At 41.6% G+C, this 26,505-nt stretch overlaps 1 protein-coding gene across 8 annotated transcripts in view; it reads right to left on the bottom strand.

Moving 5' to 3' along the window:
- The window catches only part of fbrsl1 (fibrosin-like 1), a 226,982-nt gene that overhangs the window by 94,271 nt on the left and 106,206 nt on the right, over nucleotides 1–26,505 (bottom strand). For all 8 annotated transcript variants that reach the window (XR_008388972.1, XM_053654023.1, XM_053654024.1 and 5 more), the window contains one exon: nucleotides 25,967–25,996. Coding sequence is in view for 7 of the 8 variants with exons in the window: in XM_053654023.1 (XP_053509998.1) it covers nucleotides 25,967–25,996 (30 nt within the window). In the remaining variant the exon portion in view is untranslated. The remainder of the gene's footprint in view (nucleotides 1–25,966; nucleotides 25,997–26,505) is intronic.

The following is a 26,505-nucleotide window of genomic DNA, read 5'->3' as shown; positions in this document are numbered from 1 at the left end:
TACATCAGAAGATTAATTTAATAAACACGCAGATAAATAAATAATTCACTGTAGTGAACGTAATTATTTTATAGTGTAGAGTGTAGAGTATAGTGTGTAGTGTTTATGGTGTAGGGTGTAGAGTATAGCGTGTAGTGTTTATGGTGTAGGGTGTAGAGTATAGCGTGTAGTGTTTATGGTGTAGGGTGTAGAGTATAGCGTGTAGTGTTTATGGTGTAGGGTGTAGAGTATAGCGTGTAGTGTTTACGGTGTAGGGTGTAGAGTATAGCGTGTAGTGTTTACGGTGTAGGGTGTAGAGTATAGCGTGTAGTGTTTATGGTGTAGGGTGTAGAGTATAGTGTGTAGTGTTTATGGTGTAGGGTGTAGAGTATAGCGTGTAGTGTTTATGGTGTAGAGTGTAGAGTATAGTGTGTAGTGTTTATGGTGTAGGGTGTAGAGTATAGAGTGTAGTGTTTATGGTGTAGGGTGTAGAGTATAGCGTGTAGTGTTTATGGTGTAGGGTGTAGAGTATAGAGTGTAGTGTTTATGGTGTAGGGTGTAGAGTATAGCGTGTAGTGTTTATGGTGTAGGGTGTAGAGTATAGAGTGTAGTGTTTATGGTGTAGGGTGTAGAGTATAGCGTGTAGTGTTTATGGTGTAGGGTGTAGAGTATAGCGTGTAGTGTTTACGGTGTAGGGTGTAGAGTATAGCGTGTAGTGTTTACGGTGTAGGGTGTAGAGTATAGCGTGTAGTGTTTATGGTGTAGGGTGTAGAGTATAGCGTGTAGTGTTTATGGTGTAGGGTGTAGAGTATAGTGTGTAGTGTTTATGGTGTAGGGTGTAGAGTATAGCGTGTAGTGTTTATGGTGTAGAGTGTAGAGTATAGTGTGTAGTGTTTATGGTGTAGGGTGTAGAGTATAGAGTGTAGTGTTTATGGTGTAGGGTGTAGAGTATAGAGTGTAGTGTTTATGGTGTAGGGTGTAGAGTATAGCGTGTAGTGTTTATGGTGTAGGGTGTAGAGTATAGAGTGTAGTGTTTATGGTGTAGGGTGTAGAGTATAGCGTGTAGTGTTTATGGTGTAGGGTGTAGAGTATAGAGTGTAGTGTTTATGGTGTAGGGTGTAGAGTATAGCGTGTAGTGTTTATGGTGTAGGGTGTAGAGTATAGCGTGTAGTGTTTATGGTGTAGGGTGTAGAGTATAGCGTGTAGTGTTTATGGTGTAGGGTGTAGAGTATAGCGTGTAGTGTTTATGGTGTAGGGTGTAGAGTATAGCGTGTAGTGTTTATGGTGTAGGGTGTAGAGTATAGCGTGTAGTGTTTACGGTGTAGGGTGTAGAGTATAGTGTGTAGTGTTTACGGTGTAGGGTGTAGAGTATAGCGTGTAGTGTTTACGGTGTAGGGTGTAGAGTATAGCGTGTAGTGTTTACGGTGTAGGGTGTAGAGTATAGCGTGTAGTGTTTATGGTGTAGGGTGTAGAGTATAGAGTGTAGTGTTTATGGTGTAGGGTGTAGAGTATAGAGTGTAGTGTTTATGGTGTAGGGTGTAGAGTATAGCGTGTAGTGTTTACGGTGTAGGGTGTAGAATATAGCGTGTAGTGTTTATGGTGTAGGGTGTAGAGTATAGCGTGTAGTGTTTATGGTGTAGGGTGTAGAGTATAGCGTGTAGTGTTTATGGTGTAGGGTGTAGAATATAGCGTGTAGTGTTTATGGTGTAGGGTGTAGAGTATAGCGTGTAGTGTTTATGGTGTAGGGTGTAGAGTATAGTGTGTAGTGTTTATGGTGTAGGGTGTAGAGTATAGCGTGTAGTGTTTATGGTGTAGGGTGTAGAGTATAGCGTGTAGTGTTTATGGTGTAGGGTGTAGAGTATAGCGTGTAGTGTTTACGGTGTAGAGTGTAGAGTATAGCGTGTAGTGTTTATGGTGTAGGGTGTAGAGTATAGAGTGTAGTGTTTATGGTGTAGAGTGTAGAGTATAGCGTGTAGTGTTTATGGTGTAGGGTGTAGAGTATAGAGTGTAGTGTTTATGGTGTAGGGTATAGAGTATAGCGTGTAGTGTTTATGGTGTAGGGTGTAGAGTATAGCGTGTAGTGTTTATGGTGTAGGGTGTAGAGTATAGAGTGTAGTGTTTATGGTGTAGGGTGTAGAGTATAGCGTGTAGTGTTTATGGTGTAGGGTGTAGAGTATAGAGTGTAGTGTTTATGGTGTAGGGTATAGAGTATAGCGTGTAGTGTTTATGGTGTAGGGTGTAGAGTATAGCGTGTAGTGTTTATGGTGTAGGGTGTAGAGTATAGCGTGTAGTGTTTATGGTGTAGGGTGTAGAGTATAGAGTGTAGTGTTTATGGTGTAGGGTGTAGAGTATAGCGTGTAGTGTTTATGGTGTAGGGTGTAGAGTATAGCGTGTAGTGTTTATGGTGTAGGGTGTAGAGTATAGCGTGTAGTGTTTATGGTGTAGGGTGTAGAGTATAGCGTGTAGTGTTTATGGTGTAGGGTGTAGAGTATAGCGTGTAGTGTTTATGGTGTAGGGTGTAGAGTATAGCGTGTAGTGTTTATGGTGTAGGGTGTAGAGTATAGTGTGCAGTAATACTGATGCACACACATATTAACACTCGCTTATACACTAGCATGCACTCAGGTTTGTGTTTCTTTCTTCTTCTAAGGCGTAAGACAGCCATAAGTTACTAAATGTTAATGCTAACGCTAATGCTAACATTAACACTAATGTTAATTCAGCACACGTGTGAGACTTCAGAGACACACAGAGCAGCCGCAGAGTCTCTATTTGTATAGCAATCATCTCAAGGAGGTTTAAGGAGAACCAGCTGTAGAGAAGAGTGTTTCTGAGGTCAGGAACCATGCAGTGTGTGTGTGTGTATGTGTGTCTGTGTGTGTGTGTGTGCGTGTAGCAGCGGCTTCATTTTATTCCGAAATATATCATATTATCATAACACTCGTTTGGCAGAGACACAGACCAAATGCACCACACACACACACACACACACACACACACATACAGACACGACAAAAAACAGAAGGTGAAACAGGAGTGAGGGGGCATGGCCTATTATTACAATGCTAACTAGTGTTAGCTTAAGCATACTAGGTTCTTTCTGTGTAGTACAACACTGAATCATTAGTCATGTTATAGACTCTGAATCAGTGAATCAGAATGAAAGAATCTGAGACAGTGAGTCAGTAAACGTGAGTCAGTGAAATTATAAGTAGAAAAATCTATAGAGTATGAATCGGTGAATCAGTAGTATAGTAATAGACTCTAAATTGCTGACTCAGTAATACAGTTATAGACTCTAAATTGGTGAGTCAATAGTATAGTTATACGCTCTGAATCGGTGAATCAGTATTATAATTATAGACTCTGAGTCAGAGAATCAGTAGTACAGTTATAGAGTCAGAATTGGTGAGTCAGTAGTATAGCTATAGACTCTGAATCAGAGAATCAGTAGTATAGTTATAGATTCTGAATTGGTGAATCAGTAGTATAGTTATAGATTCTGAATCAGTGAATCAGTAGTATAGTTATAGACTCTGAATTGGTGAATCAGTAGTATAGTTATAGACTCTGAATCAGCGAATCAGTAGTATAGTTATAGACTCTGAAACAGCCAGCCATTTTGATGTACTATTCAGCATGGTGAAACCAGCCCATGATTGCATGTGATTGGTTGGTTTTGATGATGTCATCACGTTGTTTCTTTCCAGAACCTTCCACAGAGCAGCACTTTTCACAGGAAATACATTTTCACACACATTTCAGAAACATCTGGATGAAACCCTGCCTCCCCCCGTAGCGCTTCGTAAACATTGCCTTCTGGAAAGTTTTAACTAATTATACGTTCTGAGATGCTATTAATGTTCCAGGCCAGGTTCAGAAATATGATGTAGGCCAGACCACGACGCAATCTCCCTCGACCATCAACACGAGAGTCAGCGAACAGCTCGGTCTGAGGCCCGCCGCATTCCACTCGGGAGACGGCGTGCGTCTGTGTGTGATTTAGCTTCCAGTTCTAGTTTGACACAGTTTAAAGAGCTCTAATTAAGAACAGAACAGAGGGATAAAAGAAGAAAAATCACACATTGTGTCCTCTCCCCCTACGCTCTTCAAAAAATATGCAGAAAAACCTGGAGAAAAACCTCTGAGGGAGTTTAGAGCCAAGTGCACTTTATTTTAGCACGAGTTCTTCCTGCAGACTAAAAGCTACATCAGTCTCCCTAAAGTCCAAAACCACATGCTCACTTGATTAGCCTAAAACAACTAGTAAAGCCTAGACCACAAAGCTAAGAAAGCGAATACTTAGCATTTTCAAGGTGTTCTTACATAGGAAGCTAATAGGCTAAGGTAACTCAAGAAGCCAAAATGGAAGACAAGCCAAAATCCCTAGCTTTGAAACCTGAAGTGCTAGCTACATAGCTAAGGTGCTGACAAGGAAGGAACAGGAAGCCAACATTGCAGGACACAAAGAGTTAAAATGTTTAGAAAGTACTATTTCCTGGGAATAGTTAAAATGCTAAGGCAGCCTAAGACACTAGGAAGCCAAGACTTAATGCTTTTCACAAGAAAGCTAGCACTTAGCCTTCTGTGAACGTGTTCTTTCCTAGGAAGCTAAGGCATTAATGCAGCACAAGACTAAGCTGAGGATTCTAAGGAAACCAAGACTCTATGGAAGCTAACACTTGATGTTCTTAAATAAAGCTAAGCTAAGACCTAGCATGCTAGGATAGCCAAGTCTAAAATGCAAGAGATGCTGGGGTTTAGATGTAAGCGTAGGGGTAGAAAAGGGACCAGAGACTTCAGGAGCCAGTATAATAATCTGCTAAATGCATATTTATGAGACACAGGTGAGAATAATGGTCAGTGGGCGGGGCTACATGTTTGTGAGTCTTCCGAACGAGACACAGGTGAGAATAATGGTCAGTGGGCGGGGCTACTTGTTTGTGAGTCTTCCGAATGAGACACAGGTGAGAATAATGGTCAGTGGGCGGGGCTACATGTTTGTGAGTCTTCCGAATGAGACACAGGTGAGTATAATAGTCAGTGGGCGGGGCTACATGTTTGTGAGTCTTCCGAATGAGACACAGGTGAGAATAATGGTCAGTGGGCGGGGCTACATGTTTGTGAGTCTTCCGAATGAGACACAGGTGAGTATAATAGTCAGTGGGCGGGGCTACTTGTTTGTCACAGTCCTCTTTTGTCTCAGTCTTTTTCTACATCACTTTTTCTTCTTTTCTCTTGCTGTCGCTCTCACGTTCTCTTCCCGTCTCATTTCCCATCTGTCTACCGCTTTCGTTTTTCTCTCTGTCATTCTCTCTCTCTCTGTCATTCTCTCTCACTCTCTCTACCGCTCTCTCTCTCACTCTCTCTCTCTCGTTATTATACTTATGGAAGTTATGGAAGAACTCATTTCTTATTTATTAGATGCTAACCAACTAGCGTGCCTCCTGACAGTCCTGTTAATGACCTGTCTCTCTCTCTGTCTCTCTCTTCATCTGTCTGTCTGTCTCTCTATGCAGACGGGATGTACAGGGTGAGGGGAGGTAGTAGAGGGAGGGAGGAGACCCGAGGGAACAGCTGAAGGCAGACAGACAAATACCCACTGACAGGTGTGTGATTAAATCAAAGCTACAGCCGTAAGTGCTGAAGTATCGACCTGTCACTCGCAATCTACAGCCCTGTGACATCATCTCACACACACACACACACACACACACACACACACACATACTGCGGACATGTCCCAAACCACACACCCTATTCACTAGTCACTACATATGCCACCTAAACACCATCTTCAGTCCACTGTGGACGTGTCCCAAACCACACACACTCTACTGGCCAGGGTATGTATGGAAAGGGACAGTCAGTGTGTGACGCAGGTTTTATGACCTTTATATTCAGCTCCATATCCGTGATGATGATGAAGATTCCACATTAACGGGTTCAACTTTATAGCATGTTATAATTTTATTTTTTTAACGAGGCTGTAACGTGTTTTATTGTAAATTATATAACGCATGGAAATGAGTGTTTTAGTTTTAACGGCTTCTGCAGTCACGCTGCTACGTACTAATGAGCTTTAACACTTCTCCAGATCAGAGAACTGAAACCTCCCCTAACTCCCCTAACCCCTACTGTCCACCTTCATCTGGGGGTGTGTGTCTGTGTGCCTGTGTGTGTGTGTGTGTGTGTGTGTGTGTCTGTGTGTGTGTCTGTGTGTAGTTTGGGACACGCCCACAGTGAATGTGTTTATGTTGCCTATATAGTGAATAGAGCTTATAGTTTGGGACACGCCCACAGTGACGGTGTTTATGTTGCCTATAGTGAATAGTGAACAGGGTGTATGTGATGATTTAGACATGCAGTTTGCACTATGCTTAATTGGTAGCTATAAGCTTCCATTTCTTGTTAGCTACATTAGCCTTGTATCTCCACAGGAAAAAAAAATTAAGAAGCAAACTTCAGTGTGTGTGTGTGTGTGTGTGTGTGTGTGTGTGTATGAGAGACCTGTGTACATGCTGATAAGCTTCATATCTCACATATCTAATCACATTATGGCTCGTCTCGTGTGTGCGAGCGTGTGGCCATTACGGCGTAAAAGTGCTGCGAGTGATTTCCCGCCGCTGAAGGTCATTTGAAAAGTGCAGCGAGGAAATGAGCATATCTATATCAGCGCCTTGTAAAATTTTACGACGCCGTTTCACGTCGCTGTGTAAAACGGTCGCAGGAAACGAGCTGCAGTAGATTAACCTGATGACCCTGACGTCTGAGCCAGGGAGAAGAGACTTCATGAAGGAAAGTGAGTTAGCGTAGTAATCAGTGCTACGTTAAAAAATGGCCGTGTATCACCATGTTCATGAGACATTCCACATTTCACAAATCTGGAAGAATAAATCTGGAAAAACATCAGACAGCTTGGAGTTGTGACACAAACGATGATATTTCTCACTATGGAACTTCACAACACAGTAGTTTGATTAGCGTTTGATGCTAATTCGATACAGTGCACTTTTCCATGTTTTGAGTCTTTACTTTTGGTAGTAATTTACCAACACATCTGAGGTAAATTCTGACATTCCAGATTGTTCTGTGTCATTTCCACTCTGTGTCTGTATAGTCTGTAACAGACTCAACAGCTACATGCTAGCTAGCTAAATCGTAACTTTAGCCGTAGAGTATGCTTTTTATTAGTAATTTACCAACACATCTGAGGTAAATGTTGACGTTCCGGATGATTCCGTATGATTTCAGCTCGATAAACTACTAGGCTCAGTCTTTATCTAGCTTACACTCAGTATGTCCGTGTCCTAGTTGCATAGCAACAGTGTTCTCGTGATTTTATTAACTTGAAGTTTGGTTAGCAGTTGATGCTAAGTGTAATAACAGTGTAATTTTAGTGGTTCTGAGTCTTTTCTTAGTAGCTGACCTACACGTCTGAGGTAAATGTTGACGTTCCGGATGATTCTGTGTCATTTCCACTCTCACTGCGTCTGTATGAAACACTTAATGAACATGTGCTTGCTAGATAAATTGTTATTCTCAGTCATTAGCTAGGTTATGATTTGTATCTATCTTTTCCAGTTGCTTAGCAACAATGTTCTCATGGTTGAACAGTGAAAGTTTGATCATTTTGAGCATTAATTCTGACCAACAGGGTTCTCGAGTGTATAATTCAGAACATTCTAGAACAAACAAGACTCCTGCTGTGTTCTGAATATGGTAGAGTGCATGTAAGTTTAGTTAGCGCTGGACGCTAAGTGTAACTACAGTGTAATTATAGTCTTTTCTTAGTAATTTTCAACACATCTGAGGTAAATGTTGATGTTCCAGATGGTTCTGTGTCGTTTCCACTCTCACTGAGTCTTTATATTGTCCTAATAAATGATTAAAAATCTTGTATGTACCGGATAGCTAAATCGTCTGTCTCATTTCCAGTTACAAAACAGGAGTGTTTGAGCGTCCATGCTACCTGTTGCCTAGAAACAATATTATTATTCATTTAAGCATTAAGCGGCAAACATACAGCACATTTATTTCATTGTGTTGCTAAGTTTATTGGTAACATTGATCATGTGTTTAGCATCCCCTGTGTCCTCTGTCATTTACTTAGAATGATGTCTCAGACGCTAACTGTTAGCCAATTAGCTAGACCGTTTTTTAGAAGAGGGTCTTTTATTATATTGTTATCTTTTGCCATGTGCTCCAACAAAATGCTAGCAATTTTTATGTCGTGCTAAAGTGCTATACTTTAGCTGTAAATCTGTAATCGCTAATCCCTTGATGCCTTCCATAGCCTTATCTTTTGCAACATCAACAATATTCTCATCCTCGCCCCTCTGAATGGGCTACGTTTTCACTTTAGGAGCGTCGTCGCGTGGCCGATTTGTCTCTTAAGTCCCACAACGGAGAGCCATAACGCGCTATCGCTCCTGCACTCATCTTTCACGCTCCTCTAGAGACTATGCCGCTAATGCTCTTCCTGCCCGCTAACTCCACTTCCTGGAAGTGCAGATCTCCTGTGGGCCATCAGACGCTGCATTAGCACAGACAGATAGCTGGAGACAGAAAGCGAGAGAGAGCAAGAGAGAGAGAGGGGGGGAGGGAAGGAACGAAAGAATGTGCTGTGGCTTTCCTCCATTCCTTTCCCCAGACTCGTGATGAATTACTCATGCCTGCCTGTGGCCTCCAAAGCTCACTCCAATTCCTTCCCTCGTTCCCTCATTCGAACGCTCCCAAAGGCTTCTGTACATTAGCGCTTCAAATGCTAGCGTACACCGAAAATCCCCTCAGAACAAAAACAGAGCGATGGAGAACAGGAGAGAGAGATGCTGAGGGAGGACACGACAGGAATGATGGGCTGAGACACAAACCGTAAAACTCCCTGGGTTTCATTATCGCTCTCAATGCGCCCTTACCGACTTCCCCTAACGACTTTCATCAGATTCCTTCATGGCAACTCCCAAGCTAATCCGCTACTTAAAACTAAGTTAGCATGGCAATTAACCGCTGTGTGTCACGACTCCTAGCGCTCTCTTTTACCAGTTTTTTAGCTGTGACACAACCTTGATATTTCTTAATATGAAACGTGTATGTTTGAAACACGTATGTTTGGTTAGCAGTCGAGGCTAAGTGGAATTACAGATTCATTTTAGTTGTTCTGAGTCTTTTCTTAGTAATTAACCAACACATCTGAGGTAAATGTTGACTTTCTGGATGGTTCCGTCTCAATTCCACTCCTACTGTGTCTTTATTTGTGTAAAATACTTAACAGCTTATTGTTAGCTAGCTAAATTGTAATTTTAACCATACATTGTTTTCTTTAATTAATTTACCAACACATCTGAGGTAAATGTTAAAATATTCTATAGATCCAGTTAAGTAGTGTGTGCTGTTGTATAAATTTCACAGAAATCCTACCCTACTTATAAATGTAAAATTAGCATTATGCTAATTAGAATTGTGAATCATTTAATTTAAACCCCAAAAATGTGGACTTGCTTTAATATTCATGTTTACAAAATTCTCCAGATTTTTTGTTGCTGTTGGATAAACTACACCAACCATGCTTCATTCAGAGCTGTCCGTTAGCTAGCCATTTTAAAATTCATTTGAACACACCTATTGTTTATCAGTTAGTAAACCTGGCTAACGCCTAACACCATAATCCCACCGCTGGAGATGTAACTAATTTAGCTAGCAGTCTAGTTAATATCAGAACAGTGCTACTTTACACGGCTAGCTTAGCTAAGGTTGTTAAACTATAATACTGTGCATATATAACCAGTGTTTTATGCTAGGCACGTCCTAGCTTGATAGCCAGCTAGTTCAGCTCGTTCGGCAGAAGGAAAATATCGCTGGTCACATACAGAACATGGAGGAGGATGAATAAAAATCTAACCCTCAGCTAGCACACTTCACTCCAGCTGATGGGAAAAGTGAACGAGGGTGCGTTAAAAGCAATCTCGCATTCCCCCGTCCGCCGAGAGGAGAAATAAAGGGCTCATTTTATGAGACGACGTCTATGACGAGCTTTTTTTCCCTCCCCCTTCTCTCAGAGCTGCCATTCTCCGTCAAATTATAACACTTCCATGAACTCGATTCCCTCGCTAGCGCTTACAAATTAGTCCATTAAGCTGCCCTTTCTCTCCTCCAAGCCCACGAGAGAGAGCGAGAGAGCGAGCGAGAGAGAGAGCGAGAGAGAGAGAGAGAGAGAGGCAGGTCCCAATTATAATTTTACAGCTAGAACACGATGTAAAGGAGGAGTGAAGGAGACAGGAGACGGCTAAACCCGGATCCGGGGGAATCAGTGGCAATTTAAAGCCATAAAGCTCTACGGAAAGACAAATTCGCTGGTCGTTACTCATCATCAATAACGACGCCGGAGTATAATGTGTAATGGTGGTGACGGACAAGCCTCCATCATCCATTACGCCGCTTCAGAAGTCGTGTTATCCGAGAGAAAAAAGATGACCAGGGGTCAGAAGGTGGAGGAAATGGGTTCTGGATGAGCTCGAAGAAAAGGACGGTTCTATAAATCAGACGGTTAAAAAAAAAAAAAAAAAAGGACAGTCTGATAACAATCCGATCATTAATAATCCGACTGAGCGATCATTCAGATTAAAAAAACCTTCACACACCTCAATCAGAATAAACTACAGTAAATGACACTGAAATCACGCTGTACAAGATCCCAATAAAATCTCGGTAACAGACTGCGTGGTGATGGCATGCGTCTCCGTGTCAGATTATATCGCCTAGATCCTCTAACGATAGACCCGCCTCATCACGATTTTTTCTGTTCGTTAGCATGTTCACGTTTCTCCATCACCGCTACCGTATATGAACAATTAGGGTAATTACGACATGGCGGGAACGCAGCTATATATGGATTCCACCCTTGGGGGCGTGTCTCGCTCTACGTTTGTGGCTCACTAGCTTGTAAGCAGTAAGCATGGTTGGTTAGTGTGTTGTTGTTGTTGTTATTGTTGTGTTGTGTGTCTTCCTGCACACTGCTCCCGTTTCCAACCATCGCTCAGTGGTGAATAAATGTTTGAAGTTTATTCATGTCGAAGAGGACGGAGTTTGTCTGAGTGGGTTTGGTGGTCATGTGATTTTTTCAGTCATGTGATTGCTTTACCAACTTGGTAAATTGTTGGAATGTTGCTCCCTCGGACTGAAGGAGAATTCCGTCAGTAAGAGTCGGCGATATCGTTTTATATCCCACTCAGACACGTCAGATGTTTCCCTTTTGACTATCCGTCACCGCTGGCAACGCTGACCCTCGACCTCACCTCAAACATGTACGATGCAGCCGTACCTCCAAACGCACACGGCATCATAGCGTCTACAATTAAAGCCGTCCCGGTTGAAGCGTTGGGTGAGAAATCCTCCACAGCTGAAAAATCGCTCTTGTTATAAACACGTCGTTGGTCGCGTCATGTATTTAGCTAGCTCGCTAATTCGTTTGTTTAGATTGGCGTACCTCCGATACTACAGGCTCTTCAGACTTCCTGTTTCGGAAGGAAATACATCGACACATGGAATCAAATCGCAGCTAAGAAGCCGGACGTTAAACGATCAGCGTGGTGTCACGTAGCGGATATTCAGATAAATCACGCGGATGGAACCTGGCCGTGTCTCGACGTTAAATAACGGATTATTGAATAATGTGAATCAGAGGAATATGTTGGATTATGGTTTGATAACTGATGGAATAAACACAGCTCTTGGAAGTGCACTCAGAGTCTTGGACTCGGCTGCAGCGTTCCTCGCTCCATCCCCCTCTCCCTCCCTCCCTCCCTCCCTCCCTCCATCCCCCTCTCCCTTTCTCTCTCTCTCCCTCCTGGTAGATGGCTGAGTTCCTATTTTTGCCGCTGACCCTGCCAGTAGTTCAGACAGCGTCTAGTGTGCGTATCTGATTAATTGGTTCTGCGCCTCGTTTTGCACCGACGGCTAATGAAATCACGTAGGAATTAAGCCGTTAAGGGGCCAAACATTTCTCCTTGGCTCATCTTAACAAGCCTGGAAAGCAGCAGTGCTCTCGCTAACACACACACACACACACACACACACACACACCATCTCTCCCGAGCCGTGCCAACAGCAGCTTGCATCCAAGATGTTCAAAAAAGGCCGAGAGACTGAATTTAATCAGGGGAAAAAACCGGAGTTGGATGGAAGTGTAGAAGATCCAAAGGGTTGAGACGAAGGGAGGAAGGGAGGAAGGGAGGAAGGGAGGGAACCGAGGGAACCGAGTTGTGGGAGTGTGGGCTGAATTTAACAAGCAGGGGAACCTCGTAGATTTAAAGGCGCTGCTAAAAATTTATGGAAGCACATTTGGATGGAGGCCACCATGAACAGCTTGGCCAGCCGAGCTGAGCTTAATCCCCGCGCAATTTTTCACCCAATATTTTATCAATAAAAAAGCGGTTAAAGAAGCCACGGCGGACGCCATCTGGAACCGCCGCTTCGTTCCCTAAATCCCGCCGTCGTTAAAACACTTCTTGGCAGCCATGTGCAGATGAGAGAGAGAGAGAGGGGGGGGGGGAATCATCAGAAGCTTCCCTGATCAAAAAAAACAACCTCTACTCCATCATCATCATCATCATCATCATCATGAGGAGGAGCAGAAGAAACCTGCCGCAGGGTCAGATCCTGGGTTACAGCTAGACGTTATTTATTTATTTATTTATTTATTTATTTATTCCCTGCACTCCCACGCGAGCTCCCGCAGGCCGACACGGTTCGGCTTTCACTGCGTGCTCGGGTTTCGCCAGAGGAAATTTACGACGCGGAGCTACAAATCCAGCGCCGAGGGCCCTCCAGGTTCCAGGTTTGGCACAAAGCCGGTCATTTACATGTCACTGTTTGGCTCGAGTGACGGTTACACCATCTCTTGAAAATACTGAGGAGAAAAAAACCCCCAAAAAGCCCGGATCAGGTTCATGTTTACACAAACGCAGCCTTTGTGAAACGTTCTCAGCAGCACGGTGATACAGCGAGCGCTCCCCTGAGAGCGGGTTTCCTCCGGGTTCTCTGGTTTCCTTCCTGGACTCTGGATCCACCTCCACCACGTTCCCTGACCAGGATAAAGCTCTTCCTGAAAATGAATGAACTAGTCTGTTGTCTCCGGACAGTGTTCTATTTCGGAAGTCCTCGGGTTCCCCGAGACATTCCCAGCACACTAATTTATCAACGAAAGCTTTCAGTCCTTCCATAACGGCCTTCCATGCTAACGCTAACGCTAACGTTAGCGCTTGCCACACGGGTTAATGCGGTGGGATTACGAGGGGCTCGGGACTCTGAGTGCCGTCTCCCCTAAAGCCTCTGAGGCACGTCACACTCGTTTACTCGTTTGGCAGCCGTCCCTCCATCCATCGCGGCATATTCCGTCTGTCAGGGCCATGTGTTAGCGCTCTTCAGAGCCTCCGCCAGCTGCCTCTCGATGACTGCAGCGGGATTGCGCTAATGAAGTCAAATTAATTTAATCGAGGCCCCGTCTAACCTACCCGCTCCCCGCTCTGCCAGCAGGGTGGGGGATTTTTATGCCAGCGCTAGCTCCAAAAAAAGAAAGAGAGAAAAAAAATCCTGTCAGAATTCATAAAGCGCACATGCTGGCTCGAGAACTAGCGGGTCGCTAGCAGACGACTAGCGGCTAAATTACAATTAAAGGAGCTGTGGTGTGTTTAGGTTCCTCGTAAGGGCTGTAAAAAATCCCCAGAGACCCCATTTTCCTGAGAAGCGAACAGACTTCCCAAGTCATTAAAAACTGCTAAAAAGAGAAAATGTGAGCACTAAATGAGCGCTGGTGGCTAGCTAGCATCGTTACGACTCGCTTCCCGTCTCCCCCCGTGACTCTAAACCCACTGTAAACTTTTATGTGTGCCTCTTTGATACGAGTATTATGATTATTTTTTCCCCCGTCCTAATCCGCCGAGCCCTGCACCTTTCCCCTCTCTGGAGCAGATCAAAGCAGACGTTTTTTCAACTCCATCTCCAGATAATTGGAAGCAGACGTGTGTTTTGGCGCGCGGTTTTCCTGCGTTTGTCCTCCAGGGGCTTTTTTCTTTTCTTTTCTTCCTTCTTTTTTTCTTTTTAATACATCACCTGCACTGAAAAAAACGGCACGAGCCAAGATGACGCATGGCACTGCGTGGCGCTTTTTAAAATTTATCTCCAGGCGTACGATTTGCGCTAGTAACACATTTTAGTAGCACGCTAGCATCAATCAGCTCGGGTTTCAGCTAATTTCAGCATAATTTGAGGTTCAGGAAAAATATACAAAAAGAGGAAGAGAAGAGTAGCTTATAACAGGCAATATGATTTTGCATGCTAGTTAAAATGCTAACCTGAATGCTAACATAATAACAGTCCACAAATAAACAGTGTGACTTTTAACGCTGGTTTGTGTTCTAGCCTGTTTACTATAACGTTAGTTTGTGTGTTAGCCTGTTTACTATAAAGCTAGTTCAGATTTAGAGTGTTTACTATAACACCAGTTTGTGTAGCCTGTTTACTATAATGCTAATTTGGATTTAAAGTGTTTACTTTATTGCTACTTTGCGTTTAGATTGTTTATTATAACGCTAGTTTGTGTGTTAGCTGTTTACTATAACACCAATTTGCATTTAGAGCGTTTACTGCTGCTCTGTCATTAATGTTTACTATAACGCTAGTTTGTTGTTAAAATGTTTAATGCTAATTTGTCACTAGTGTTTAATACAAAGCTAACTTGTATTTAGTGTTTACTATTTCGCTAGTTTGTGGTTAGAATGTTTACTGCAACGCTTTTGTTGAGTTTGAGTTTTTAGCCTGAAAAACTTTGAAGCGTATGAGGAGGATGACGGCTCATTGAAAGCTTTTGGATGCTAACCAAACCAAACCAAACCAAACCAAAAGCTAATCTGGATTTGATTTCACAGCGCTGCAGTTAACTTCAAAAGAGACTCGAGGAGACTGAGAGGAGAAAAAAAAGGAGAGAAAAAAAAACCAAGGGTAAAATGTCTGGCTGGAGTAAAGAGCGCTAATAAATTACGGATAAAAGCACTTCCACATTACCTCAGACCTATTAAATCCAACATGGCCGCCGTGTCGGTCCAATCATGGACACGTTTTATTTTTTATTTTTTCAAGACTTTTCACGAAAAGAGAGCCGTGCTCTCCAGGGGAACATTACCACAAACGGCTCGGGTTAAGTTAATAGCAACCATACGGCGCTTTATAACTGTTCCTGATTGTCTGTGGCACTTTGTTGGAACGTCGTGTCGAGCTCCTGGATCCCGCTCTGGAAAACAGAAAGCGGAATGCTGGCTAGCAGTTAGCGCTGACCCGCGTCTGTTGAATAAAAGACATTTTGAGCGTTTACATTTTCGCAATACTCGGGTATAACACGCAGATGGGATAGCGCGCTACACACACACACACGCACACACACACACACACACGCACACACACACACACACACACACAGATGAAATGTTTTCTTTAGCTGACAACATCTGCATCCAATGTGCAGTTTTATAGCTAGCTGATGTGGAAAAAAATGTTTATAGCGTTTGGCAAATGATTCAAAACAGTGTTCTGTGTTTCTAACAAAGCCAACTGGGGAAAAAAAGAAAAACAAACCTGCGCTGTTACTTTAAATTGAAAACACACATTTGTTCAGCTAAACATGTATGTCAAGCTATTAGCATTGCCTTTATTTAAAACATGAGGTCACTTCCTGAAGTTATACACAAAAGGAAGACAATGTTCGAGCATGAATACCCTTCAATACTTAGCATGCTAGTTACAAATGCTAACAGAGATGAGCTTTCCTTCTGTTATCTATAACGCTAGTTTCTAGTTAGCCTGTTGTCTATAACGCTAGTCTGGAGTTAGCCTGTTATCTATAACGCTAGTTTCTAGTTAGCCTGTTGTCTATAATGCTAGTCTGGAGTTAGCCTGTTATCTATAACGCTAGTCTGGAGTTAGCCTGTTATCTATAACGCTAGTCTGGAGTTAGCCTGTTGTCTATAATGCTAGTCTGGAGTTAGCCTGTTATCTATAACGCTAGTTTCTAGTTAGCCTGTTGTCTATAACGCTAGTCTGGAGTTAGCCTGTTATCTATAACGCTAGTTTCTAGTTAGCCTGTTGTCTATAACGCTAGTCTGGAGTTAGCCTGTTATCTATAACGCTAGTCTGGAGTTAGCCTGTTGTCTATAACGCTAGTCTGGAGTTAGCCTGTTATCTATAACGCTAGCTTGTAGTTAGCCTGTTATCTATAACGCTATTTTGTAGTTAGCCTGTTATCTGTGAGGCTAGTTTGGAGTTAGCCTGTTATCTATAACGCTAGCTTGTAGTTAGCCTGTTATCTATAATGCTATTTTGTAGTTAGCCTGTTATCTGTGAGGCTAGTTTGGAGTTAGCTTGTTATCTATAACGCTAGTTTGGAGTAGCTTGTTATCTATAACGCTAGCTTGGAGTTAGCCTGTTATCTATGGTGCTAGTTTTCAGTTAGCCTGTTATCTATGATACTAGTTTGGAGTTAGCTTGTTATCTATAACGCTAGTTTGGAGTAGTTTGTTATCTATAACGCTAGTTTGGAGTAGCTTGTTATCTATAACACTAGTTTGGAGTAGTTTGTTATCTATAACGCTAGCTTGGAGTTAGCCTGTTATCTATAATGCTATTTTGTAGTTAGCCTGTTATCTATAACGCTAGTTTGGAGTTAGCTTGTTATCTATAACACTAGTTTGGAGTAGTTTGTTATCTATAACGCTAGTTTGGAGTAGCTTGTTATCTATAACGCTAGCTTGGAGTTAGCCTGTTATCTATGGCGCTAGTTTTCAGTTAGCCTGTTATCTATGAGGCTAGTTTGGAGTTAGCCTGTTATCTATGATGCAGTTAGCCTGTTCGACATGATGACCCTGTCAGTCTGAATAAACAGGGTTAGCACCTGATGACTATGTTTCCACACATATTTTTGGATATTTTTGGACTGGAGTCTCAAGTACACCTCCAGAAAACATGTTTTGCGTTTAGAATATTGTGAGGAGATGATTACAAACATGAGGTCATGCTAACAGCTGCCTTTGAGAATCAGCAGTTTAATCCTCCTTGACGATGTGGAGTCAGAAACATAAACACTTCCATCTGTAGGACTAAAATGACCAGAGTCTGACCAGATTTTCTCTCTTTGGACCCTCAGCACTAACTCACTGATCATGCTAACATGCTAACCAATCAATTGATGTTTTTAGAAATTTATAAAAAGTAGTAAACAATCCTGATTAGCAACGTGTTGTATGTAAAGTAGCATGCAGCAATCCAAAGATTAGCCTTAGCCTGTTTATTATAACGCGAGTCCTTTGCTCATTTTTTGAGAGTTAATCGCACACATATTGTGTAAACATTAGCTACATAGCTAGTTACTATCTTACAGTACTGTAGCAGCTAGCTATTGATACATTTCTAATATATATATATATTCAAACATGAGGAAAAGCTAAAAGCTAACAGCCTTACTTGGTCATTTTAAGAAATTTAAACTGCGGCATCTTCTGATGGCTCCACCACCAATTGTATCCATCCTCTAATGGCTCCACCCTCTAATGCTCCCACCATTTATGATAGCCCCACCCTTCTGATATCCCCACACTCGGAAGCACCAGGCCCTCTGTTGGCTCTAATCCCATCTCATGTCCCCACTGATATGCTGGTCCCACCTGTCTATCGGATGACCACGCCCCTTGTATGGCCCCACCCTCTCTTTATGCTGCCCTCTCAATCGCTCCACCCACTGTTAGGGCCAACGTCCCACACTTTATTTTTATCTGGGTATTAATAGTGCACGTCAGCTGAGGGAGTCTCACTGAAGTGCACTACATGGTTTGAGTTCTAGTGCACTACAAGGAAGTGAACACAAACTGAATGTTTCACTCTCGTTTATTCTGAGACTAAAACAAATCGAACCTACAAGATTTATGGACGTTATTCAGACAAAACGTTAGCGAGCCAACTCTACTAAAAACTAATATTGTATTGTGTCACAGTTAAACCGAGCACTTCAAAACGAGTTTCCCTAAAGAGACACCAGCTGATTTACACTCTGTAGGGGAAAAAGGCTGCTTTCAGGAACTAACGCTAATAAATTATGGATAAAAGCAAAAAAAATAATCACATTTCATGCAGAAATGCTTAAAAACTGAACAACTGACAACATGTGTCACTTTAGCCGCTGTGGAGACGGAGACGTTTCAAATCACAAACACGACAAAATGTCAACGAGAGACACGTTAAAGTCACGATCTGGACTTCGTCTCTGCTGCTGAAACTGAGAAAACGTGACTTCTATAAACAAAAAGAGGGAAAAAAACAGCAAATGTGTAGCAGATGTATTCTTTATTAAGATCAGAAAAGTGCATTAGTTTCCCTCAGGACAAAGTGGAGGAGACAGAATGTTATTAAAACACAATCAAAAAACTAGAAACGGTCCACGAACACAACAAAATGACATGAAAGGACATGAAAAAAGAAATTAGCACTTAATTAAACAAACTAAAACACAAACTAGCGTCACAGTAAACGCTCAAAACACAAACTAGCGTCACAGTAAACGCTCAAAACACAAACTAGCTTCACAGTAAACACTCTAACCGCGAACTAGCGTAACAGTAAACTCTCTAACCGCGAACTAGCGTAACAGTAAACGCTCAAAACGCGAACTAGAGTCACAGTAAACGCTCAAAACATGAGCTAGCGTCACAGTAAACGCTCTAACCGCGAACTAGCGTGACAGTAAACTCTCTAACCGCGAACTAGCGTCACAGTAAACGTTCAAAACGCAAACTAGCGTGACAGTAAACGCTCAAAACGCGAACTAGCGTGACAGTAAACTCTCTAACCGCGAACTAGCGTCACAGTAAACGCTCTAACCGCGAACTAGCGTCACAGTAAACGCTCAAAACGCGAACTAGCGTCACAGTAAATGTTCAAAACGCGAACTAGCGTGACAGTAAACGCTCAAAACGCGAACTAGAGTCACAGTAAATGTTCAAAACACGAACTAGCGTCACAGCATTACAGCACTATATATAGCATTATAATAAACAGGCTAAAAAAACAGGGATGGATGGAGAGATGAAGGGAAGAGAGATCGATAGCAAGACAGTATAAGGGAGGGAAGATGGATCTTAGAGAAAAGAAGGGGAAGAGGTACGGATAAAGAGATGGATAGAGAGAGGAAGTGAGTGATGGAAAGAGAGATGAGGGAAGAATGGAGGAATGGATGGGATGAGTCAGGGATGAAGGGATAGCTGGAGGGGTAGAAGCAGTGATGGAGAGATGGAGGGAGAGATGACTAGAGGGATAAAGGAGGGGGAAGTGCTCGGTTGCGGTGTGATTTGGAACACAGCCGTGTGGGAGGAGCGTGTGGGCATGAAGGTGCGAGCGGCGTGTCCGTGTTAAACCTCACGTCGCGTGTGTCACTTCTAATTTCAGGGCATTCCCGGAGCCGAATCCCGGGCCGACGGCGGGATATTGCGGATAAATTGGTTGGGAATGAAAGGCGGCACGGCGGAGCGCTCTTCCCCAGGTGCGCTTAATCTAATTTGATTAAAGAGATGAGGACGGATGATAGCCGTGTGGAAACATCACGCCGCTTCATCTTCACCTCCATAAAGAAACTATTACAGCCCTGTCAGCTCCGCCCACATCCTGTGGGAGGGTGGGGGAGGGGGGACTGTTTAGTACTCACACTGTGGGGGTGTGGGGGGGTTGAATTACACATCATTAACTCCCACAGAGAGAGAGAGAGAAAGAGAGAGATGGGTAGAAAGAAAAAAAATACTAATGGGCTAATCATGAACTAGCATTATAGTAAACAGGCTAATCATAATCTAGTGTATAGTAAACAGGCTAGTCATGAACTAGCATTATAGTAAGCAGGCTAATCATGAGCTAGCATTATAGTAAACAGGCTAATCATAATCTAGTGTATAGTAAACAGGCTAGTCAGGAACTAGCATTATAGTAAACAGGCTAATCATAATCTAGTGTATAGTAAACAGGCTAGTCATGAACTAGCATTATAGTAAGCAGGCTAATCATGAGCTAGCATTATAGTAAACAGGCTAATCATAATCTAGTGTATAGTAAACAGGCTAGTCATGAACTAGCATTATAGTAAACAGGCTAATCATGATCTAGTGTATAGTAAACAGCCTAGTCATGAGCTAGCATTATAGTAAACAAGCTAATCATAAACTAGCATTATAGTAAACAGGCTATGAACTAGCATTATAGTAAACAGGCTAATCATGATCTAGTGTATAGTAAACAGCCTAGTCATGAGCTAGCATTATAGTAAACAAGCTAATCATAAACTAGCATTATAGTAAACAGGCTATGAACTAGCATTATAGTAAGCAGACTAATCATGAACTAGCATTATAGTAAACAGGCTAATCATGATCTAGTGTATAGTAAACAGCCTAGTCATGAGCTAGCATTATAGTAAACAAGCTAATCATAAACTAGCATTATAGTAAACAGGCTATGAACTAGCATTATAGTAAGCAGACTAATCATGAGCAAGCATTATAGTAAACAGGCTAATCATGAACTAGCATTATTGTAAACAGACAAACCACAACGTAGCTTTACAGTAAACATGCTAATGATAAAATAGCATTATAATAAACAGTGCATACCAAATCGCACACTTGTGTACTACTTGTGTGATTAGTGTTACTGAAAAACCCCTCATGCACTCAACAGTTGCAGCTTTCCTCACGTAGTTGATGGGCGGGGCTATATCAGGCTCAGATGCTGAACGAAATAAGAAATAAGATGTTTATATTGCCAGTAACCACAACCACAACTTACTAAGTTGATTTTAAACTGTGCGAGCAAAATTCCCCTGCGGAGATGATTATGCCTGCGTCTGACCGTGACTGAGGTCTTGTTGTGCACAAAAGGAAACGTTAACATAAACCGTAAAATGTACCGAATCATCTGTGTTATCTGTCTGGCTATTTCACTAAAGTTAGCGCCATCACATTACGTGTGTTTGACGTCATTTACCCTTGACCGGGAAACAGCATATACTTTCTGTTAGTACAATACCAAAAATGTGCCATCTGAGACGATACTACCCTTCTGAACTTCATACACTAGACGGCAGAGTGTATGGTGTATAGTGTAAGTGTATAGTGTAAGTGTATAGTGTATAGTATAGGTGTACAGTGTAAGTGTGTAGTGTTTAGTGTAAGTGTATAGTATAAGTGTATAGTGTAAGTGTATAATCTATAGTATAGGTGTATAGTGTATAGTATAGGTGTATAGTGTATAGTGTAAGTGTATAGTGTATAGTATAAGTGTATAGTGTATAGTATAGGTGTACAGTGGATAGTGTAAGTGTATAGTGTATAGTGTAAGTGTATAGTATGAGTGTATAGTATAAGTATATAGTGTATAGTATAGGTGTATAATGTAAGTGTATAGTGTAAGTGTATGGTATAAGTGTATAGTGTATAGTATAAGTGTATAGTATAAGTATATAGTATATAGTATAGGTGTATAGTGTAAGTGTGTAGTGTATAGTGTATAATGTAAGTGTATAGTATAAGTGTATAGTATATAGTATAGGTGTATAGTATAAGTGTATAGTGTATAGTGTATAGTGTAAGTGTATAGTGAAAGTGTATAGTGTAAGTGTATAGTATAAGTGTATAGTGTATAGTATAAGTGTATAATGTATGGAGTAAGTGTATAGTGTATAGTATAAGTGTATAGTGTATAGTATAAGTGTATAATGTATGGAGTAAGTGTATAGTGCATAGTATAAGTGTATAGTGTAAGTGTATAGTGTATAGTATGTCATTTAGGACACAACTAAACACTCTATATAACTTAACATTATAATAAACAAACTAATAATGAAGTAGCATTTAAAAAGAAGTCAGAGAGGTGATTTGGAACATGCCCCTCACTGCAGGCTGTGTAGTGATGGCTGTATAGTGATTTAAGACACGCTCTCAGTCTAGGCTGTTTAGTACTGGCTGTATAGTGATTTAAGACATGCCTCTCTGTCTAGGCTGTTTAGTGCTGGCTGTATAGTGATTTAAGACACGCCCGTCAGTGAAGGCAGTAGTAATGGCTGTATAGTGATTTAAGTCACGCACCTCAGTGCAGACTGTGTAGTGATGGCTGTATAGTGATTTAAGCCACGCCCCTCAGTGAAGGCTGCAGTATTGGCTGTATAATGATTTGGGACACGCCCTTCAAAGAAGCCTTGTAGTGCTGGCTGTATAGTGATTTGGGACACGTCCCTTAGTGCAGGTTGTATAGTGCAGGCTGTATAGTTATTTGGGACACACCCCTCAGTGCAGGCTGTGTAGTAATAGCTGTATAGTTATTTGGGACATGCCCCTCAGTGAAGGCTGTGTAGTACTGGTTGTATAGTGATTTAAGACATGCACCTCAGTGAAGGCTGTATAGTTATTTGGGACACGCCCCTTAGGCTGTACTGTATAGTAATCATGGTGCTACATGGTATTTGTTTTAATGTATGTTTTTCACGCTGCTGTTTTTTCCCTCGTTGTTGTTGTGAAGCAATTTTATGTAAACGAGCTGAATGCGTGCAGGTGCTGCGATGCCGAGTGTAGCATGTGTGCAGGTGTTCAGGTGTGTTTAGAGCTGACGGATAAGTGGCTATCGTTCTGTCAGGAAACACCTGTTCGTTCTCGAACACGAGGAGACATCATACAAGAATGCCGGATTCTGATTGGTCATCAGGTGGTGGTTAATTCTTTATAACAGCAGCTCTGACAGTAGCGCAGATTTATATTAATGCACTCGTTCTCATGCTTTATGGTTTCTATAGTAACAACTCATTCACAGGAACTTGATGTGGCCATTTGTGAAGGCTTAGATGCTAACAGCTAAAAGCTAATCTGCTTTCTCAGCTCAAACATTTAGAACTGTGAGGAAAAGTTTGTTTTTGCAGTGTACCGTGTTATAAAATCAGAAATGGTTAGCGTTATGATGCACTGCTAGTGGATAATGATGTGGAAAACCTCGCTAAAATGACAGCTCAAATTTGGCTGATCGGCTCATTAGTCTAATTAGCGTATGAGCGTAGTGCTGCTGACACAGGACACGGAGAAATGCTAAACACGAAGGAGAATGTTCTAGCATTCATGACAAAGCCTTAAAATGGCCGCCATTCCAGTAACAACACCAAGTAGTCCCAAGACCTAGTGCTTGGGATGGAACCTTAAAAAAAACACTGTTTGAGTAAGAGCCCTAATTAGTGCTAACTTGTAGCACTTTGTTTGTGACACATCTTAAAGAAGAACTAATGATGAGATAGTTTAGAAACAGGAAATAAAGCAACTCCTTCTCGGAAATTCCCTCATGTCATTCTCAGCCAAACTGAAAAGCTTTTAGCTTTAGTGAGGAGAGAGATAAAACTCTATTGGCTAGCGGGCAAGCTAGCGCTAATGCAAATTGCCCCCTGCTATCGACATGTTATTGATGAGCAAACTGGGAGCTAAGCTTACAGGAGATTAGCGGAGCTATCGGCTTCGTTTAGCGGTGAGTAATTGCTTAACGAAGGGGAATTAAGGTTCACGAGACATACGTGACAGGGGCGCAGTTCAGCTGGAAAACATGACAATAATGGCTAGTTTACATTTATAATGATAATCAAAGGCACACACACACACACACACTTTTGATTAATGCTACAAAGATCACACAACATCCCTAAACCAAGACCATCTTCTAACTAGTGATAAACTCTGCTGTTGGGTTTGGGACAGAGCCCTAACACTGCAGCAAATTATGGCATGCCCCCATGTCCTCCTGCCATCTCGGACATCCGTAAAGTTCCAGAGAACCACGTCATCACCCTTTAATATTTGCATATCAGACATGATTGGTTTGAAGCAGTGGAGTTTGTCTTGTGACATCACAGTCTAAGATCATACATAGCCCCGCCCCAAATCAGTTTTATAAAGAGGTACTGAGAAAGTCTCTTATTTAAATGGTACAATCAGATCCTGAATAAAAACAATTAGAGGAGGTGAAGGAACATGTAATAGTGATGATGATGATGATGATGATGTAACAGTGATTATGATGTAATAGTGATTATGATGTAACAGTGATGATGTAATAGTGATGATGATGATGATGTAACAGTGATGATGTAACAGTGATGATGTAATAGTGATTATGATGTAACAGTGATGATGTAATAGTGATGATGATGATGATGTAACAGTGATGATGTAATAGTGATGATGATGATGATGATGTAACAGTGATGTAATAGTGATGATGTAACAGTGATGATGTAATAGTGATGATGATGTAACAGTGATGATGTAATAGTGATGATGAAGATGCAATAGTGATGATGTAATAGTGATGATGTAACAGTGATGATGTAATAGTGATGATGTAATAGTGATGATGATGATGTAATAGTGATTATGATGTAACAGTGATGATGTAATAGTGATGATGATGATGATGTAACAGTGATGATGTAATAGTGATTATGATGTAACAGTGATGATGTAATAGTGATGATGATGATGATGTAACAGTGATGATGTAATAGTGATGATGATGATGATGTAACAGTGATGATGTAATAGTGATGATGATGATGTAACAGTGATGTAATAGTGATGATGTAACAGTGATGATGTAATAGTGATGATGTAACAGTGATGATGTAATAGTGATGATGTAATAGTGATGATGAAGATGCAATAGTGATGATGATGTAACAGTGATGATGTAATAGTGATTATGTAATAGTGATGAAGTAACAGTGATGATGATGATGTAATAGTGATTATGATGTAACAGTGATGATGTAATAGTGATGATGTAACAGTGATGATGATGATGTAACAGTGATGATGTAATAGTGATGATGATGTAATAGTGATGATGATGTAACAGTGATGATGTAATAGTGATTATGTAATAGTGATGAAGTAACAGTGATGATGATGATGTAATAGTGATTATGATGTAACAGTGATGATGTAATAGTGATGATGTAACAGTGATGATGATGATGTAACAGTGATGATGTAATAGTGATGATGATGTAATAGTGATGATGATGTAACAGTGATGATGTAATAGTGATGATGATGATGTAATAGTGATGATGAAGATGCAATAGTGATGATGTAACAGTAATGATGTAACAGTAATGATGTAATAGTCTTTCTCTACTTATCTCTGTCTCTGTGTCTCTACCTGCCTCACTCTCTACTTGTCTCACTCTTTCTCTACCCGTCTCTCTCTATCTTTACTCATCTCTGTCTCACTGTTTCTCTGTCTGTCTCTCTTTCTCTAACTGTCTCTCTCTAAGTGTCTCTATCTGTCTCTCTCTTTCTCTACCTCTCTCTCTCACTGTCTCTGTCTGTCTCTCCTTTCTATACCTGTCTCTCTCTTCTATCACTCTACTTTTCTCTTTTCCCTCATTTTGGCTCCCTCATTGTATCTCTTTCTTTTTCACTTTCTGTGCTGTTTTTCTTCTCCTCCTGCCTCTCCCCTCTCTCTCTCTGTCTCACTCTGTCTCCCATTTTTCTGTCTCTCACTGTGTTTGTCAGTCTCTATTTTTTCTATCTCTAACTCTCTCCATCTTTTTCTCTCCCTTTTTCTCCCCACTTTCTCTCTTTCTTTCCTGTCTCTTTCTCCCTTTTTCTGGTCTGTGAGTCTATCACTCTGTATGTCTCTACCTATTCCTATCATTCTCTTTTTCTCTCTATTCTATCCCCTGTTTCTCTCTATTTCTCTTTCTTTCTTTTTTGTCTCTCTTTTTATCTTTATTTCTCCACCCCCCCCCCCCCCCCCGTAACACCCGCTCTATAAGATGCAAATGAGAAACAGCAGCAAGATGAACAAGGTCTCTCTCACACACACACACACAGATATATACACACACAGGAGAATAAGAAACAGCGAGTCCTACCTTGTCGTCGATGTCACTCTCGCTGTCACACTATAAAGAGAGGAGAAGAAGAGAAAGAATTATTCATGCGCTCCTGGCTGTGGGGCTCGTTATCAGAGCAGGTTGGTGTTCTCCATGTTGAAGTTCTCCATGTCAGGGTTCTCCGTCTCTCTGGATGGAAGGAATGAACCTTCAAAACACATAAAAACACGATAAATCCCCAGTTTTCTCAGTTTCATTTTCTTCTTCTGATGAAAGAGAGGAACAACACAAAGTCCTGAGATCTACAAGCTCCTCCCCCTGCCATCCTGAGATCTACAAGCTTCTCCTCCTCCTCTCTCACCTTTACCCCACTCTTACGTCACTAAACCATACACTTGTACGTTTGCCATTTTGCCTCTCCGCGCATAAACGGACTCTAGTTATGTGGATGCAAATGAGCAGTTATGAATATGCAAATGAGTCTCGGCAGGCATTTGCACTTTAAAGGAGATGGCGAAGGGCTCGAGTGTGTTGCTCACCATGGGATTTCACATTCAAATGCCTCTAAGGCCTCGCTT

Source organism: Ictalurus furcatus, chromosome 22 (assembly GCF_023375685.1).
Source record: "Ictalurus furcatus strain D&B chromosome 22, Billie_1.0, whole genome shotgun sequence".
Classification (NCBI taxonomy): domain Eukaryota; kingdom Metazoa; phylum Chordata; class Actinopteri; order Siluriformes; family Ictaluridae; genus Ictalurus; species Ictalurus furcatus.
The sequence above is the reverse complement of the archived record's forward strand: the minus strand, read 5'-3'. Positions and strand labels throughout refer to the sequence as shown.